At 39.9% G+C, this 17,502-nt stretch overlaps 1 protein-coding gene across 5 annotated transcripts in view; it reads right to left on the bottom strand.

Moving 5' to 3' along the window:
- enpp1 (ectonucleotide pyrophosphatase/phosphodiesterase 1) overlaps nucleotides 1–7,926 on the bottom strand; it is a 56,429-nt gene extending 48,503 nt beyond the window's left edge. For 2 of the 5 annotated variants that reach the window (XM_088324539.1, XM_088324538.1), the window contains exons 1-2: nucleotides 7,709–7,926; nucleotides 547–613 (exon numbers count right to left, since the gene is read on the bottom strand). In XM_088324539.1, the coding sequence (XP_088180665.1) occupies nucleotides 547–613; nucleotides 7,709–7,828 (187 nt within the window). In that variant the 5' untranslated portion in view covers nucleotides 7,829–7,926. The remainder of the gene's footprint in view (nucleotides 1–546; nucleotides 614–7,708) is intronic. The other 3 variants (XM_088324536.1, XM_088324537.1, XM_088324540.1) reach the window with 3 other exon arrangements.
- Nucleotides 7,927–17,502: the final 9,576 nt, after the last annotated feature.

Below are 17,502 nucleotides of genomic sequence, written 5' to 3' on the forward strand. Positions count from 1 at the left end.
GCCCTTTGAGACCCTATACAAGATCTTTACGAATAAATGTGACTTGAGGTGTATAAACTGGAAGGTACAAGTTTAAACATAACCTTTATATTATGCAAGTCATCGGGAAGGATTTAATGACTCACTAGGTAGATCAAAACAATATGAAAATGGCTTTTGCCTATTTACACTTAATCACTACTCGTGGCATGTTTACTCGGTTCATTTGTTCCCAACTTAAACTAGTGAAAGTATTTTTGAAGACACTTGGTTATGTATCAATGAGCACGTTTTACAAGAGGCGGAATGACACCCAAGAAAGATGCTCTCATCGGTCTGGCCTCAAAATAAGGCTGCGGTTAAATTCTTTTCATATGTTTCCCAGAAAAATAAAAATAGAGAGTAAATACAAGAGGGTGGCGCCCCAAAAAAGGTACTCCACCCAGGACAGGGAAAACTGAGGTGATTTTCTCGGTAATGTTTATTATTTTTAATATTTATTTTTTTTAAAGAAAACCCCTGAATATGCCACAAAAATAAAAATACCTTGAAAAAGGCCAAACCTACTGTTTTGGGGGTGTTGGTAAGACAGTATCAGTGCAAGTAGGATGATGAGTAAGCACAGAAGGACAACCTGAAAATAAAACATTTATTTTAGTCATTAAATATTCATATACTGTACTACTCACAGTTCACATATAGCATGACAGCTAACTTTTTAGCAGGGTTCTCTAACCTTTTACAGGCTGATAGCTACTTTTTGTTACTAAAAAGCGAAAAGAGCACAAAGTTTGATATGTATTTCTAAAATAACATGTTATTACTATGTTGTACTTCGAAGACCTCCTCAATCCCACCAACACGTCTTCCTCTGGGAATGCAATTATTATCAGATTAACATTCGGAAGTAGGGTTAAATGGACTTAATCGACCACTAAAAACATCATTTTACTAACAAATCACAATGACCCCGCACTAGTGAGCTATTTTCAGAACACGTCCACGGGCAACTCCGCTGTCTTTATGGGGAGAGCCTGCTTTATAGCATGATATGTAGTTTAGTCTCATTCAGATTTCCTGAACATCATAGTTTACAGGACACATGTTCTTCTAGAAAGTAATAAATAATCCTGCTACCCATTGCAAAACCCTAAAAAGGTTAGCTCACAAGCTAATAGCTAGCATTTGTTGCATCTGTTGTCACGGCATGGAAAACCCAATAAAAGGATCAATTCCAGTCTCTGGAGTTTGGAATATCAAAGTTCAAAAACCACACTTATTTTTTTCTGGGGTTTTTTTGTGTTTGGTTTTTACATTTGTCAAACTTGGAGAAAAAAGCTAGCATCTAATTTCCAGCCCAGCATCCTGTGTTTCTTATCAGTCTGATCATCTCCCACAAACGATCCTTTTGCGCTCCTTTATATTATTGAGGCGCTACGAGTTTCCAAAATGGTTGACTGGAAGCAGAGGAGACGGACCGTCGCAATCAAAGGTTATTTTTTTCGGCGGTTTATACAGTCAGAAAGGGTCTTAGAGTTTTGTCAGCGATGCGCAATGTACCACATTAGGCCGGCAAAAGTTAGCGTGGAGGAAAGCAAAATTGTGTATGAACCAAAAAAAATGTGATAAACATTCAGTTCATAGCAATTATAAACAATTGGCGAACCGAAAGCTATTTTAAACTGACTGGAATTCTTGTGAAATGCTGTGGTCACGGTGCCTGTCTGCAATTTTATGGGGTTAGGAAGAAGAAAGTGAGAGTGAGCCGTCTTCCCAGGAATGCCTTTTAGCCCATTTGTGGTTTTGTCAATGTAAACAGGCTGTCTGGTGGAAAAAAGCACTTAATAGGAGCAATTAAATTGTCCGAGTTGTATGATCTTAACGACAGAAAAGACATAAGCATTGCTGTAAAAAGGACTCATTGAACATTTGGGGTAAGTTCCAGAAACATTAACCTTAAATATACAAACCAAAATCCCGAGCTCCTCCGATTTAGTGCTCAGAGATAAAAAGAAAAAAGAAAAAAAGAAAAAAAAGAAGTTTCTTGACATGCATGTGTTGAAATAATCCTGAATGTAAAGCTTGTACAAGTTAGTCTTGTCCAACACGAGACAACTGTTCTCTTGACTATTTCATGTCCATGCGAAGTGCAAATAAATGTATTTTGAATTTGACAAACGTCAGAGTCATAACTGCAAAATATTAATTAATGGCGAAAATAAGAAGCTTAAAAAAGATCAACAGTCAAAACCAAATTGAAAAATACTTGTGAAAATACACTGAGTCACCAAAACAATGAGGTACTCTAAAGCTCGTAAGCTCCCGTAAATTCCGGATTGTAGGCCGCTATTTTTTTCCCAAAAGTTCAGCCCTGCAGCTTATTCAGTGAAGCGGCCAATTTATGTAATTTTTCTAACTGCCACCAGCGGCACTCGAGTACAAAAGGTAAGATTTAGACCGGTGGAATAAGTACTCTTTGCGTACCAATTGTCAGTCTGACAAAGGTTCTTTCCGATAATGAGGAAGTCGCCCTTGATGGCGGCAGTTATAAGGAGAAAGATGAGGACGGTTAACTGTGAATTTCGCAATTGCAGTATGGCTTTTTTTAACAGATACGCATGATGCGTTGCGAGCGTGTTATTTGAAGCGCGTTGGTACCTTTCACAGGCACGGTTTGGGATGAAAATTATATTATTATTATTAAAGCTTTGAAAACTCTCTCGGTGTGCCATCTTTCTTTGTAAATATGTGTAACCATGAAAAATATGTATTTGCAACTGTATATTTTTGTAATGTATTTATTTTAGAGACTCATTGTTATATGTTTTCTACGAGCGAATCAAAAAGAAGGGGCGGAGCAAACGCGGGCTGACGGGAAGTGGGGTGAAGATGAGTTAAATCTGTTTGTTGTTGCAGCGGACAATAGTGGATACCGGTATATATTTTTCCCACCCTTAACTTTGGAAATATACATTTTTTTCATTGGATTACTTTCAACGGGACCCGGACTTTAAAGGTCTGCATTAAATTCCAATTACAGGTATAATTTTCCATTCATGTTGCCGATCGTGGTGTTTGGATTGTATATTATATTTATAGTTACAATCGCAGCACCTAGTCAAATTTGGGATGAACTTTTGACTTTGCTACATGTTTATAATGTGGGCACATGCGGCTTATATACAGGTGCGGCATGCGTAAGGACAAAACCAATAATGCCTGTAAAATGTAGTACGTGCAGCTTAAAATCAGATACATTCTATAGTCCGGATTTTACGGTAATATGCTTACACCACAATTTACTCACTGGTTATGAAGTGAGAAAATAAATAAAAATATATAATTAACTGCATGCACTCATGAGTAACAATGAGGCAGTCTAAACTACACATAAGCCCAATAATGTAACACCCCTGTTCACTCGGTAACTGTCAATTGAAAAAAAGAAAAAAAAATACACCTCCTTGCTCATGCATCCCATGCATGCACTCACAGCTGACAATGAGGTACTTTAGTATACACACAAGTGTCATGATTGCCAAAATGAAGACACCTGTGGCAATAGTGTGGCGCGCAGGAGCGCGCTCTCTGATTGGCTGGCACTCTCCTCTTAAGCTGTCAGCGGCCAGAGGAGGGTGTCAGACCGCACTTGTGTCTCCCTGTGTGTTTTGCCAGATTCCAGTACCTTTCATGTTTAGATTCGTGCCTGCCTTCGGTGTCGACCTGTTTCTGCCCCACGCTTACGACCTGCTCTACTGCCCTGGCCATCGACCTGCCCGCTAAGACGTATCGATTCTGCCTACCTGTCACGGAACTGCCATTCCGTCCAACGCTGCTAGCGATCGACAATCCTCGGCTTCCTAAGGGCCCGGTCACACAGCCGTTTGCGTCTGTATCGCGGGTAAAATTTTGCGATTTTTTTTTGCCCGTGGTTGACCGCGATGGAAAATGCGCAAAATTGGCCAACCCGCTGTTCATCGGTGGTATGCCCGCAAAACAGACGCCGGCGACTGTTCCGCTTCCTCATCGCGTTATTTCCGCGTGTGGACCACAGGTATAAAAGCTGCCGAGCCGGTGTTATGCCGAGAAATGCATCCTTGCCGAGATTTGCATCCCCTCGCTACTACAACCACTTTTACCTTGTTTTATCTCACTTTTATATCACTTTTAGGGAATTTAATGGCGAACATATAACCAAAACCACTTCGTCTTGCATTTGTTGGGAATGTAATACAACTTAAACCATTCCGTCTTTGTATTTGTTGTGAATGTAATCGAACGGTAACGCACGCCGTATACAAATCACATTTGAGCAGGTAACATGTTTATTTTTCCTTTTTCTATTCAAATCGCTCGTATTGAAACTGTTATGCAGTCTACCATAAAGCTTATTTCTGCATAATAAGCTTTACGGTAGAGTGCATAACAGTTCTCAAAAGTGATTTATATACGGTGTGCATCACCGTTCGATTACGTTCGCAACAAAAACAAAGACGGAATGGTTTAAGTTGTATTACATTCCCAACAAATGCAAGACGAAGTGGATTTGGTTATATGTTCGCCATTACATTCCCTAAAAGTGATATAAAAGTGAGATAAAACGAGGTAAAAGTGGTTGTAGTAGCGAGGGGATGCAAATCTCAGCAGGGATGCATTTCTCCGCATAACACCGGGCTGTAGAAATCATAACCGCTCAAGACACAGTCCCGTGAAGATCAAGATTTCAAGCTATGGCACCGAAGAAGCCAATATGTTATTATTGTAATAGTTTTTCATTTTTATTTTATTATCTTGTTATGAAATGAAAAGAAATGTCAAGAAATAAAAATGGATTAAGACGAGGTCACTACGGTGACGGGGATCCATGTTCACCCCTTGACGTCTCGAGCACAACTGACGTGTGCTCGGCAAATCGCGCTGTATATACGCGGAGAAAGGCGTTTGACCGTTACACGCGTAACACGCTAATTTCACGTAATAACACCGCGATACAGGCGCAGAACATGCTATGACCGTGCTCCACCCACGATTACCCGCTGATATTTCGCGTCCTACCCACGTGTAACCACGCCCTGGCCGCGGCCATAGCACGTCGTTCCGCGTCATTACCTCGTGTGTACCACGTGTGCCGCCCGCGGTTAACACGTGGTCTAAAGTTTTGAGCAGCGCAAAACTTTTTCGCGCTGCCAACAGCGTGTGAATTTCCGACCGCGTGTAAAGCACTGCTGTATCTCGTCTGTATGGCGATCTCAAAGCGTCCAACAGCGTCTGCTTCACAGGCAGAAATTTCTGGCCGTGATTCAGCCTCGATACAGACGCAAACGGCTGTGTGACCGGGCCCTAAGCAAGCTCTGTCAGCTCAATCCAATAAAGATTCCTTTGAAACAAACGCAATTGGGTCCAAGATTCCATTCTGGTTCCTGACAACAAGGTCTTATAAAATAGCTTTGTAGGCAGATGTGTTAACATCCTGGTTCACTTGCTGGCTCCCAAATCTGAAAACACAGGCTCTTATTTGCTCATGCATCAAATTGCGAGCACTCATGGCTGACAACGAAGCACTCTAGAGGATTTGAACTCATATAATGTAGCCTTATGCTATACTATAAAATCAAAAAAATCTTATTTTCATATTTTTAAACATAACTTGCCTTAGCTTTTTGCCAATTTAAAATTATGTGTATTAAGGCAAAGTAGATTTTATTGTTTTATCTCACTTGAGACACCCACACCATAAAATGTACTAGGGTTCAAAGTTACCATGTTAGCTACACCTTGATGAATTGGTCAGTTATACAATTTCAATGTATATTCATCCATCCATCCATCCTTCCATTATCTGCACCACTTATCCTCAGTAGGGTCACGGGGATGCTGGAGCCCATCCCAGCCATCTTCGGGCAGTGGGCAGGGGACACCCTGAACCAGTTGCCAGCCAGTTGCAGGGCACACAGGGACAGACAACTCACTCACTAATTCACACCTAGGGACAATTAGGACCAGCCAATTAGCCTGACATGCATGTTTTAAGAATTTGGGAGGAAACCGGGGTGCCCGGAGGAAACCCACGCAAACACTGGGAGAACATGCAAACTCCACACAAGAAGGTTCGATCTCATGACCTCAGAATTGTGCCGCGGACGCGCTAACCACTCATCCGCCGTGCTACACCTTTTTTATTCAAATTCACAGGATAATTTATAGGACACAATTTATAGGACAAATGTTGTTTGGGAAAATACCCATGTTCTTTTGAGGAGCTCTGAAATTGTTTGTGCAACACATGTGTGTACTCATGGCTTACAACGAGTCACTCTAGAGTACAGACAAGCTCTTATTATATAGCCTTTAATTATAGACAAAAATGAGGAAATATGTTGTTGCTGTTTTTTATTTAACAATTCTTCTTAGGCTGACCTTGGTACTAATTTATAATCATGTGAGCATGTTTTCCGGGCACTACAGATTATTTTTAACAAGTCCATAATAGTGGCAGATTGGTTAGTCATAATTAATAAGTGAGTGTTCTTGTACTCATCTGGGCAGTGATGGTAAAATTAAACTCAGAAATGCACTGGGTGATCCTCCCTCAGGTCCTTTTCCACACATGGTCATGGTGTTTGATGTTGTTGGAGTAGGTGGGAAGTGTTTTCGTATTAGATGATTATTTATCATAGCTCTTTATTTCATTTCCCACTTATATATTTTACATCTGAAAAAGAAGCATATTATTTCTTAGTTATACATCTGCCTTCTTTTACTTTTTTTTGCAAATTGTTCTATGACACTGCCAGTGTTGCAATTACTACCAGATGCATGGTAGTGTTCATGTACTCCAGGAAGTTGCAGATTGAAATCTCAAGTTTGCTTGCATATGTCTCTAATTTATCCTGCCCGGGGACATTTTCTAACATTTATTTAACCCTACTCCAAATATTAACTTCATATTAACATAGTAACAACATGGTAGTAACATAGTAAGTGTTATTTGTAGAAATGTGGAAAGGATATGTCAGAGAGTGCAGCTTTCTTATGCATGAGAAGATAAGCAGGACATAGTGGTTCAGCTTTTAAGCATATTTATTCCTCAACAGCAAGCAAGCAAGAACGCGGCTCCATTCAATACAACATTGCAATCTACAATAGCAAAAACAAAATATAGTGCGTAATGATGTCACACAATGGAAACCGTCCTACCGCAATACCACGAGTAAGAGCGCTATTAAATTGACAAATCTTAACAGAATGCATATCAAATTGGGTGCCCTTTGAGCCAATTAGTAACAGAAAGTAAATCTCAGTTTGAAAAGGGTTGGAGACCCCTGCTCTACTGTGACTTCCCTTTACCATGAGCGAGAAAAAAAGAGAGAACAAATAACTAAGTCAGCAACACTGGTCCCTTTGACCTCATGTCTGGCTCCTGGGCTGCATCCTGACATTAGAGTGAAAACATTTGCTTTCCATTTTCACACTCACATGTACACAGTGTAAATCAAGCGTGTTAAACTTGCACTCAATCTTATAATGCGTGTACTTTGTACTACGTATACTTACGCGCATAAACCATGCATTATTAAATCCGACACCTTGATAAGAGGGGAGATGACGAATATGTTTCTTTTCTGCAACTTTGACGTCATTGTTGTTATTGCTCCTTGCATCTTTATATATTTAAGTTTTTTGAAAAAGTCAACGAAAATAGACTTGTTAAAAAAATGTAGATACTTACCACGCCCATGATTTTCCATCGCCTGCTGTTTTTCTGCGGCGTCTGACTTAGGACCTCCGGCTCCGGCGTGACAAACGGGGACGAGTTTTGCTCCTCTCCCTGCTTGTACGCTCCTTCCATGGCTGCAGACAAGACGGCGAGTGGAAAAGGGAGAATCCTTTAAAAATAAAGAAATAAAAGATAGAGAGTGGGGTTGTGGCTCCCTGAAGGAGCACAACTCCGCCTTGTCTCTTTCATTGACCAATTAAAATCGGGTGAATTTTACATAGGCAGTTTCACCATCTAGCCCCGCCCACTTTCAAACTACAGGTACTGTACATACACGGAAATGTCCAATATTCGCCACAAGTATAAATCTTAAGTTTAAGTGAGGTAAACAACACTAAGTTGAAGTATTTTTTAGTGTATTTTAGAAAGTAACCATAGGATTGTTGGCGTACAATATGAGGTGCACAAGAATTATGTCACTAGTGCGACCAATATTCATGCGCACGGCACATTTTACAGTATTTTCCCAGCTAAAAGCATTTACGAATGCGCAGTCAATTTCAGTGACATAAGGAGGAAATGTAAACACCGTGTAGTGTTTGGCTAATATCTAATAACAATGTGTTCGAAGGACATATTTTAGTCAAAATTGCCTATTAAATTCACTTTACATGTTTTCTGGAGGGGAGAGTTATATAGTTATATATATATATATATATATATATATATATATATATATATATATATATATATATATATATATATATATATATATATATATATATATATATATATATATATATATATATATATATATATATATATATATATATATATATATCCCTCCTAAAAAGACATGTCTAGTGTAAAAAAATATTTTTAAAAATCGGAATCATTTAAAAAAAAAAAAATTCATAAACCAGAACTGTTGTTCATGACAACGCAGAAGAATATTTCCCTCTGTTCTATGAATATTCTTCTGCGTTGTAATAAACAATAGTTCTTGTTTATGAATATTTTTTCATTAAATTTTTCCGCTTTTCAAAAATATATTTTTACACTAGACATGTCGTTTTAGGAGGGATGATTTATATATATATATATATATATATATATATATATATATATATATATATATATATATATATATATATATATATATGGTTTCCTCCCACGTTCCAAAAACATACATTTGAGGTGAATTGGCCGGTCCAAATTGTACATAGGTGTGAATGAGCGAATGAGTTGTCTGTCCCTGTGTGCCCTGCGATTGGCTGGCAACCAGTTCAGGGTGTCCCCTGCCCACTGCCCAGAGATGGCTGGGATGGGCTCCAGCCCCCCCGCGACCCTAATGAGGATAAGCGGTACGGTTAATGAGATGATATATATATATATATATATATATATTATATATATATATATATATATATATATATATATATATATATATATATATATATATATATATATATATATATATATATATATATATATATATATATATATATACAGTGCATCCGGAAAGTATTCACAGCGCTTCACTTTTTCCACATTTTTTTATGTTACAGCCTCATTTCAAATTGTATTAATTTAATCTCTTATCTCAAAATTCTACACAAAATACTCCATTATGACAATGTGAAAACGTTTTTTTTTTTACTTTTTTTGAATTTATTAAAAATAGAAAACTAAGAAATCACATTTACATAAGTATTCACAGCCTTTGCTTAATACTTTGTTGATCCACCTTTGGCAGCAAATACAGCCTCAAGTCTTTTTGAATATGATCCCACAAGTTTAGCACACCTATCTTTAGGCAGTTTTGCCAATTTTTCTTTGCAATAAGTCTCAAGCTCAATCAGGTTGGATGGGAGACGTTTGTGCACAGCCATTTTCAGATCTCTCCAGAGATGTTCGATCGGATTCAAGTCTGGACTCTGATTAGGCCACTCCAGGACATTCACGGAGTGGTTCTGAAGCCAATCTTTTGAGATCTTGGCTGTGTGCTTTGGGTCGTTGTCCTGCTGAAAAATGAACCTTCGCCCCAGCCTGAGGTCAAGAGCGCTCTGGAGCAGGTTTTCATCCAGGATATCTCCATATATTGCTGCATTCATTTTTCCTTCTATCCTGACTAGTCTGCCAGTTCCTGCTGCTGAAAAACATCCCCACAACATGATGCTCCCACCACCATGCTTCACTGTAGGGATGGTATTGGCCTGGTGATGAGCGGTGCCTGGTTTCCTCCAAACATGGCGCCTGGCATTCACACCAAAGAGTTCAATCTTTGTCTCATCAGACCAGAGAATTTTGTTTCTCATGGTCTGAGAGTCATTCAGGTGCTTTTTGGCAAATTCCAGACGGGCTTCCATGTTCCTTTTACTAAGGAGTGGCTTTCGTCTGGCCACTCTACCATACAGGCCTGATTGGTGGATTGCTGCAGAGATGGTTGTCCTTCTGGAAGGCTCTCCTCTCTCCACAGAGGAACGCTGGAGCTCTGACAGAGTGACCATCAGGTTCTTGGTCACCTCCCTGACTAAGGCCCTTCTTCCCCGATCGCTCAGTTTAGAAGGCCAGCCAGCTCTAGGAAGAGTCCTGGTGGTTCCAAATGTCTTCCATTTACGAATAATGGAGGCCACTGTGCTCATTGGGACCTTCAAAGCAGCAGATTTTTTTCTGTATCCTTCCCCAGATTTGTGCCTCAAGACAATCCTGTCTCGCAGGTCTACAGACAGTTCTTTTGACATCATGCTTGGTGTTTGTGCTCTGACATGCACACTCAACTGTGGGACCTTATATAGACAGGTGTGTGCCTTTCCAAATCATGCCCAATCAACTGAATTTACTGCAGGTGGACTCCAATTAAGCTGTAGAAAGATCTCAAGGATGATCAGTGGAAAAAAGATGCACCTAAGCTCAATTTTGAGCTTCACGGCAAAGGCTGTGAATACTTATGTAAATGTGATTTCTTAGTTTTCTATTTTTAATAAATTCCCAAAAAGTAAAAAAAAAAACTTTTTCACATTGTCATAATGGAGTATTTTGTGTAGAATTTTGTGATAAGAGATCAAATTAATACAATTTGGAGGCTGTAACATAACAAAAGTCGGATTCGTTCCCGGTGAGGGTTGGGCTCCGCCAGGGCTGCCCTTTGTCACCGATTCTGTTCATAACTTTTATGGACAGAATTTCTAGGCGCAGCCTTGGCGGGGATGGAGTCCGGTTTGGGGGCCTCAGCATTGCGTCACTGCTTTTTGCAGATGACGTGGTGCTGTTGGCTTCCTCAGGCCGTGATCTTCAGCTCTCGCTGGAGCGATTCGCAGCCGAGTGTGAAGCGGCCGGGATGGGGATCAGCACATCCAAGTCCGAGGCCATGGTTCTCAGTCGGAAAAGGGTGGTATGCTCCCTCCGGGTCGGGGAGGAGGTCTTGCCCCAAATGGAGGAGTTCAAGTATCTTGGGGTCTTGTTCACGAGTGAGGGTAGGATGGAACGGGAGATCGACAGACGGGTCGGTGCAGCGCCTGCCGTCATTCGGACCCTGTACCGGTCTGTCGTGGTGAAGAGGGAGCTGGGCCAAAAGGCAAAGCTCTCGATCTACCGGTCGATCTACGTTCCTACCCTCACCTATGGTCATGAACTTTGGGTCATGACCGAAAGAACTCGATCCCGGATACAAGTGGCTGAAATGAGTTTCCTCCGCAGGGTGGCTGGGTTCTCCCTTAGAGATAAGGTGAGAAGCTCAGTCATCCGGGAGGGACTCGGTGTAGAGCCACTGCTCCTCCGCGTTGAGAGGAGCCAGTTGAGGTGGCTCGGGCATCTAATAGAGATGCCTCCTGGACGCCTCCCTCGGGAGTTGTTCCGGGCATGTCCCACCGGCAAGAGGCCCCGGGGGCGGCCCAGGACACGTTGGAGAGACTATGTCTCTCGGCTGGCTTGGGAACGCCTCGGGGTCCCGTCGGATGAGCTGGAGGAGGTGGCTGGGGATAGGGACGTCTGGGCTTCCCTTTTAACGCTGCTGCCCCCGCGACCCGACCTCGGATAAGCGGAAGACAATGGATGGATGGATGGATGGATAACAAAATGTGGAAAAAGTGAAGCGCTGTGAATACTTTCCGGTTGCACTGTATATATATTCAGATTATTATTTCCCCCCCTCTGTATTCTAAATATTCTTGTAGGTTGCATTGAATATTCATTCTCAGTTAAAATATTTGCAGGTGTATAGCATTCATTTGTATGTATTGCATGATTATTTTTCTGTTTTTTCAATTTATTTTTCCATTCTTTCTGAATAATCAGCAGCCTACTTTTTAAAGAAAATAAATCAAGCCATCAACTATTTTCTAGAATTTTGATCGACCAATCATTAATCATATACATTTGTTCCCTATTATTTTAGATTTGATAGAAAAACATAAAGGCGGTTTTCACAAAGCCTTTTTTTGTGTTTTTTGTCAATATGTGTGTATAAAACTTTGGAAGGAAATTAAGCTTGAAGGAGATTTCAATTTATGCAAGGGGCTGTTATGTACACTAATTAATTGAAGTGAAAAAGAGTTTCCACAAAGTGGCGGTGTTGCCCAATGTAAAACCACATAGACATTAATCCCTTCTAATGTATTCATAGTGATAAAGTATAAACAGAAAAACAGAAAAGGTCACCAGCAAGTCAAGTTACCCTCTCATTCAACTGCGTCACCTGATAATGTGCTACAACACCTGACTTTTACGACCTTCGGACATTTCTTCACTGGACACAAACATCCCCTGGCGAATGTGTCTTTTTTTAAAAATAGATTTTAGTGCTTAAAATGCGTAGGGTTACACGAGGAGATCCAAGCTTGAATTCCCAGTTGCACTGTGTGGTTTGTGGCAATCTGGGTGGGGGACCTACCACTGTTTGGCATGTACATAAACAGAAGGCTCCTCTCACATTGTCAGTTGATCTCTCGAAAGCATGGTGTACATGCAGCATTTTTACAAACAGTATTTCAATTGTTAGGACTGTATTTGGATTAGATCATTAGGTCATTCTAGTACAGTTATTATGTTGTCAATTGCTATGACCCCAGGATGATGCGATGACATTCTTATCCCCCTCACAATGACGGTGTAATAGACAGTTCCAGTCTTTCTAGTCATTCTTATTTTTGAAGATGCTATAAAGTCACTATTGGGTTTTAGTCAATAGTTTCAGTTGCTATTAAGCCTCTATGTCCCTTGTTAAGGTGTTTGTAGTTACTATCCAGTTTGGTTATGACGTAGCCACTCTTATTTTGTCGGTTAGTCATTTACATTGCAGACTGACAAGGAGTAAACGAGAATGACATGCTCAAATAGAAGGACTAATTAGGGAACGAGTGCCAGCTGGGGCTGAAAGAGTGAGCGCAGGTGAGGGCAAGTGACAAATCGTGACATAGTCATGTTCCCTGTGATGGTATTTGTAGTTACGATCAAGTTACTATATCCGGTATTAGGACGTCATATTCTTAATTTGTCTGTTTCTATGCAGTTACTATAGTCCACATAAGGCTAATTCTGTTAATTGCTCTGCAACTCTTACATCTCTTTGATTAGTGATAATGTAACAACTACACTCCTTTTAGTTTGTGTAATCAGTCTTAATTTGTAGTTTCTTTGCTGCTACTCTGCCCTTAAGAGAATATTGCCAGTTGCTATGGAATTGTATTGTCCCTTTTAATAGTGCTAATGAAATAAATACTTTCAGTTAGTCTAATCAGTCTTATTATTAAGCTGCTGTGTGGTTATTCTTCCCTTAATATAATGTTGTCAGTTTCTAAGTACTTAGAATTAGATCTGCAACAAGGAATCGATAAAATTGATTAAAAAGAGTTGGCAATGAATTGTTTAATCGATTCGGGGTGAGGTGCGATTTATGCGTCACTCAGCACGTCGAAGAGCCAGTGACGTCAAATGCAGCGCGTGTCTGCAAGCATAACAGAGCGAGGTGGAGTGCGAACTAACGAGCTATTTCCAAAGGCTACGATAAATTGAACTCTTGAAACATGACAGACACGAAGAAAACAGTTTGACCGAAGTCAGCAAAACAAAAAAAGTGCGTCACTTGCAAGCTTTGCAAAAGTAATATGGCACGGAATCACCATGATAGTGAGTCAGCAATCAAAACCAAAACATGGAGTCACTAACAAGGTTAAGCCACGGCAATATTTGTTTTATATTCGTTTTTTATTTCCGGGTTTAAGTGTGGAAACGTAACCTTCGGCTCAGGTACCTAGCTGATGTCAGCGTTTGCTTTTTAGCCAATTAATGACTGCGCGCATGTGTGTGATACTTTTTACTTGAGTTATATCATCTTAAGCAGTGTTTTATCTCATCTCATTAGCCGTACCGCTTATCCTCATTAGGGTTGCGGGAGGGCTGGAGCCCATCCCAGCCATCTCCAGGCAGTTGGCAGAGGACACCCTGAACTGGTTGCCAGCCAATCGCAGGGCACACGGGGACAGACAACTCATTCGCTCATTCACACCTAGGGACAATTTGGACCAGACAATTCACCTGAAATGCATGTTTTTGGAATGTGGGAGGAAACCGGAGTGCCCGGAGGAAACCCACGCAAGCACGGGGAGAACATACAAACTCCGCACAGGAAGTCTGGAGCTGGATTTGAACCCACGACAGGTTCCCATGACATGAACTGTGCCGCACAAGCGCTAACCGCCGTGCTGCCCCCAGTGTTTTATCGTGCTTCGTTAAAAAAAACCCTCCCTTTTCACTCAATGGTGGTAAGATTCAGCATCAAGGTTTAATTTTCCTGAAAAGTTTGAGTCATTAAGTGAGGAAATGTAACAACAGTCTCTGGTCGCCCACTTGATGTGCTAGCGTTTGCTGGTTAGCTTAATAGTGACTGCCTTTGTGTGAGTAAAATACTTTTTATTTCAGTTAAAGGAAAGAATGAAGTGTGTTTGGGCACAGCAGAATAAACAGTACCAACCACTAAATAACAAAGGGAACAACAAATTGTTTGCACCAAACACACACACAAAAAAATCTACTGAACAATACAATATTATCATAAACATGTGCCCATAGGGTGTAGGCTCCAGCGGTGTTTAGTTGTGCTTTATAAAAAAAAATCTCAACTTGCACACGTTATGTAATGTTAATAAGTTTAAAATTAAGCCTCAAGTTTTACTTTTATGGCAAAATCTGATTGGTTATTGTGTCCTTGTAAATTGTGCCATAACAATACTCAGACTATAAGTTCTTATCTCAAAAGAAAACAGCAAACAATTAAAGCTTCATGATGAGAAAGAGACATCATGCACATCACAGCAAGCAGCTTGTAACACTTGATAGCATCTCCATGATCCTTATTGACATCCTCACATTTTTGCATTGCAATGCAAAGATCTCAAAGAAGGATGAGTGGTGAGTTGGTGAGCAAGGGTGATAGTGGTTACTATTTGCTTGTTAATGTTGAAAATCATGTAACTGGGTTTTCACACTTGCATTTATTTCTTGTTCCAAAAGCTCATGTCCCTTTAAACAACAAATAAACCTATTTTTTGCACTTTTTAAAAGACTTTCATATACATTTGCATGTGTATACCATTGATTTGTATGTATTCATGTTTACCGTTATTACCAGGTATAAGACAAAAACTTGGAATCTAAATGTTGATTTGTTTCACTGGGTTTTCAGATTTGCAATGATTTCTTGCTCCAAAAGCTCATGTCCCCTTAAACAAATTTGCCTTTTTTGCACTTTATAGAAAAAAGGAATATATTTGCAGGTGTATCGCACACATTTTTGTATGTAATTTGTCTGTTGTTTGACCAACACAGATTGTTTTAGTTGTTTAAAATTCTATAGTTACTATGCAGTTGTTATGTCTTTCGACGGTGAAAAAAGTAATAATTCTCTTTTATTTTCTTATGTACGCGGAATTTCAATTTTTGAATAAAGGAGAGGAAATGTATAATGTGTTTTTTAATCCAATTCATCGATTAATTGAAAAAATAATCGTCAGATTAATCGATTATTAAAATGATCGTTAGTTACAGCCCTATTTGAAATATCCCTTTTGATCGTAATTATAGTTACTATGCAGTTGCTTAGGCGCTTATGATGGCAATTAAATGGTCACTCTTAATTTGTCTAGTTACCTTTACTTTGTGGATCCTACATAGTTATTATGGCCCTAAGGATAATGGCATAGCTGCGCATGCTTTGTATTTTAAGAGTTTTTTGCAGTTATTAGTGTCCAAGTGAGGAAGATTGTATTAGTTGCTACGCAGTTATGTCCTTTTTGATAGCTCTAATGTAACACACATGTTTATTTTGTTCCTGATTAGTGGACAATAATATCTTACTAGACCGGCTGGTTAAATGGATTGGTCTCTCAGATTGTGACTGATGTCATTGTGACCTTTTTTAACACTGGGTTTTAGTGAGGATCATGCTGTCTGTGTTTATCGGCGATCAACTGGGAGAAAGGATGGCGACGGGGCGGTTAATCATTGCTATGTGGGGGGAGGGTGCAAGTATTATACAATACAAGCCGCCAATGAGACTTTCAACTGCAATGTGTACCTTCCCCTGCACGTGTTCCAACAATCCAGTAAAATTAGGCGCAGTTGGACAGATTTTGCCAATAACAGTGGGAGTGGTGTCTGAGTTATGCAGGGTTTGTACGCTACAAATCCTTAAAAAAGGTTGCATTTTAATATTGTGTCTTCAAGGTCAGGAAAATGCTTGAATTTTGGGTGATGTGCTTGAAAATTCTTGAAATGGTCGGCATTGCTATTGTTCTTGGCAGTCCGACTCTATAGACCACGCATTAAATAACGACAAAATAAAATATTCTCTGCTCGACAAAAATAATCGTAAAATGCAAAACAATTTTGGCTTTTTACACACTAGGACACAAAATCCCTGAAATAAAACACATTAAAATAAAAAATTCAAATATTAACTTTTCAGTGCTATAAATGAATGCTAAAATGGATCAAAACAACAACAAAAAACAATTTAGAACAATTTAGACACAGCTCCTCCGAAAAACAAGCTCTGTACCTTCCGACACTCTCCTGCCCTGTTTTCTCCTGCCTGATACCTGTTGCCGACCTGTTTCTGGACCCGTTTCTGACCTGCTCTTCCGTCCCGGCCATCGACCTGTTCTGCCCTGTTTCCTGCCTGATACCTGTTGCCGACCTCTTTTCTGGACTTGTTACCGCCCTTGCTCCCCCGGCTATGTGTGAATTTCCCTTCAGGGATGAATAAAGTATCTATCTATCTGTAACAGAGTTGAAATTTGATTGTTTTGAATGTTTTTTTGAATTCTCACAAAATCTGTGTTTTTGTTGTATTACTGTTAATATTCCGGTACCTCATTCAGTTGTTAAGTCATGGGCGTCTGCGACTGTCTTTTTCGTTTGGCACTTTATGGGCTTCAGCGCTTGCCGTAGCTTAAGTGAATTTGTAAGCGCTGAAGGTAAGATGTGCCCAATATCAGTTGGATAAAAAATGCATATTTTGCTAGACATATGAGCTGCTTTCGCAAATTATTTTTGTATATAAAGATACATAAGTTGTGCTAAATGATGAATATTTAAAAAAGCACTAAATAAGAAGTAAAGCAATACAGCTTGAAACGATGATGCAACGTGTTTTGATGCAAACACGCCACGAGGTGCGGCCTGTTGAGTGATGACCCGTTTTTTTGTATCTTTAATATTTTAGATAATTGCAGTCGTGAACAGATGCCCCTGATTTTTCTATTGTTTTGTTTACTGAATGCAGGTACGTGGGAAAGTTATGTTCATTA

This window comes from Urocampus carinirostris, chromosome 20 (genome assembly GCF_059441175.1).
Source record: "Urocampus carinirostris isolate Australia breed hairy pipefish chromosome 20, RoL_Ucar_1.0, whole genome shotgun sequence".
NCBI classification, from domain to species: domain Eukaryota; kingdom Metazoa; phylum Chordata; class Actinopteri; order Syngnathiformes; family Syngnathidae; genus Urocampus; species Urocampus carinirostris.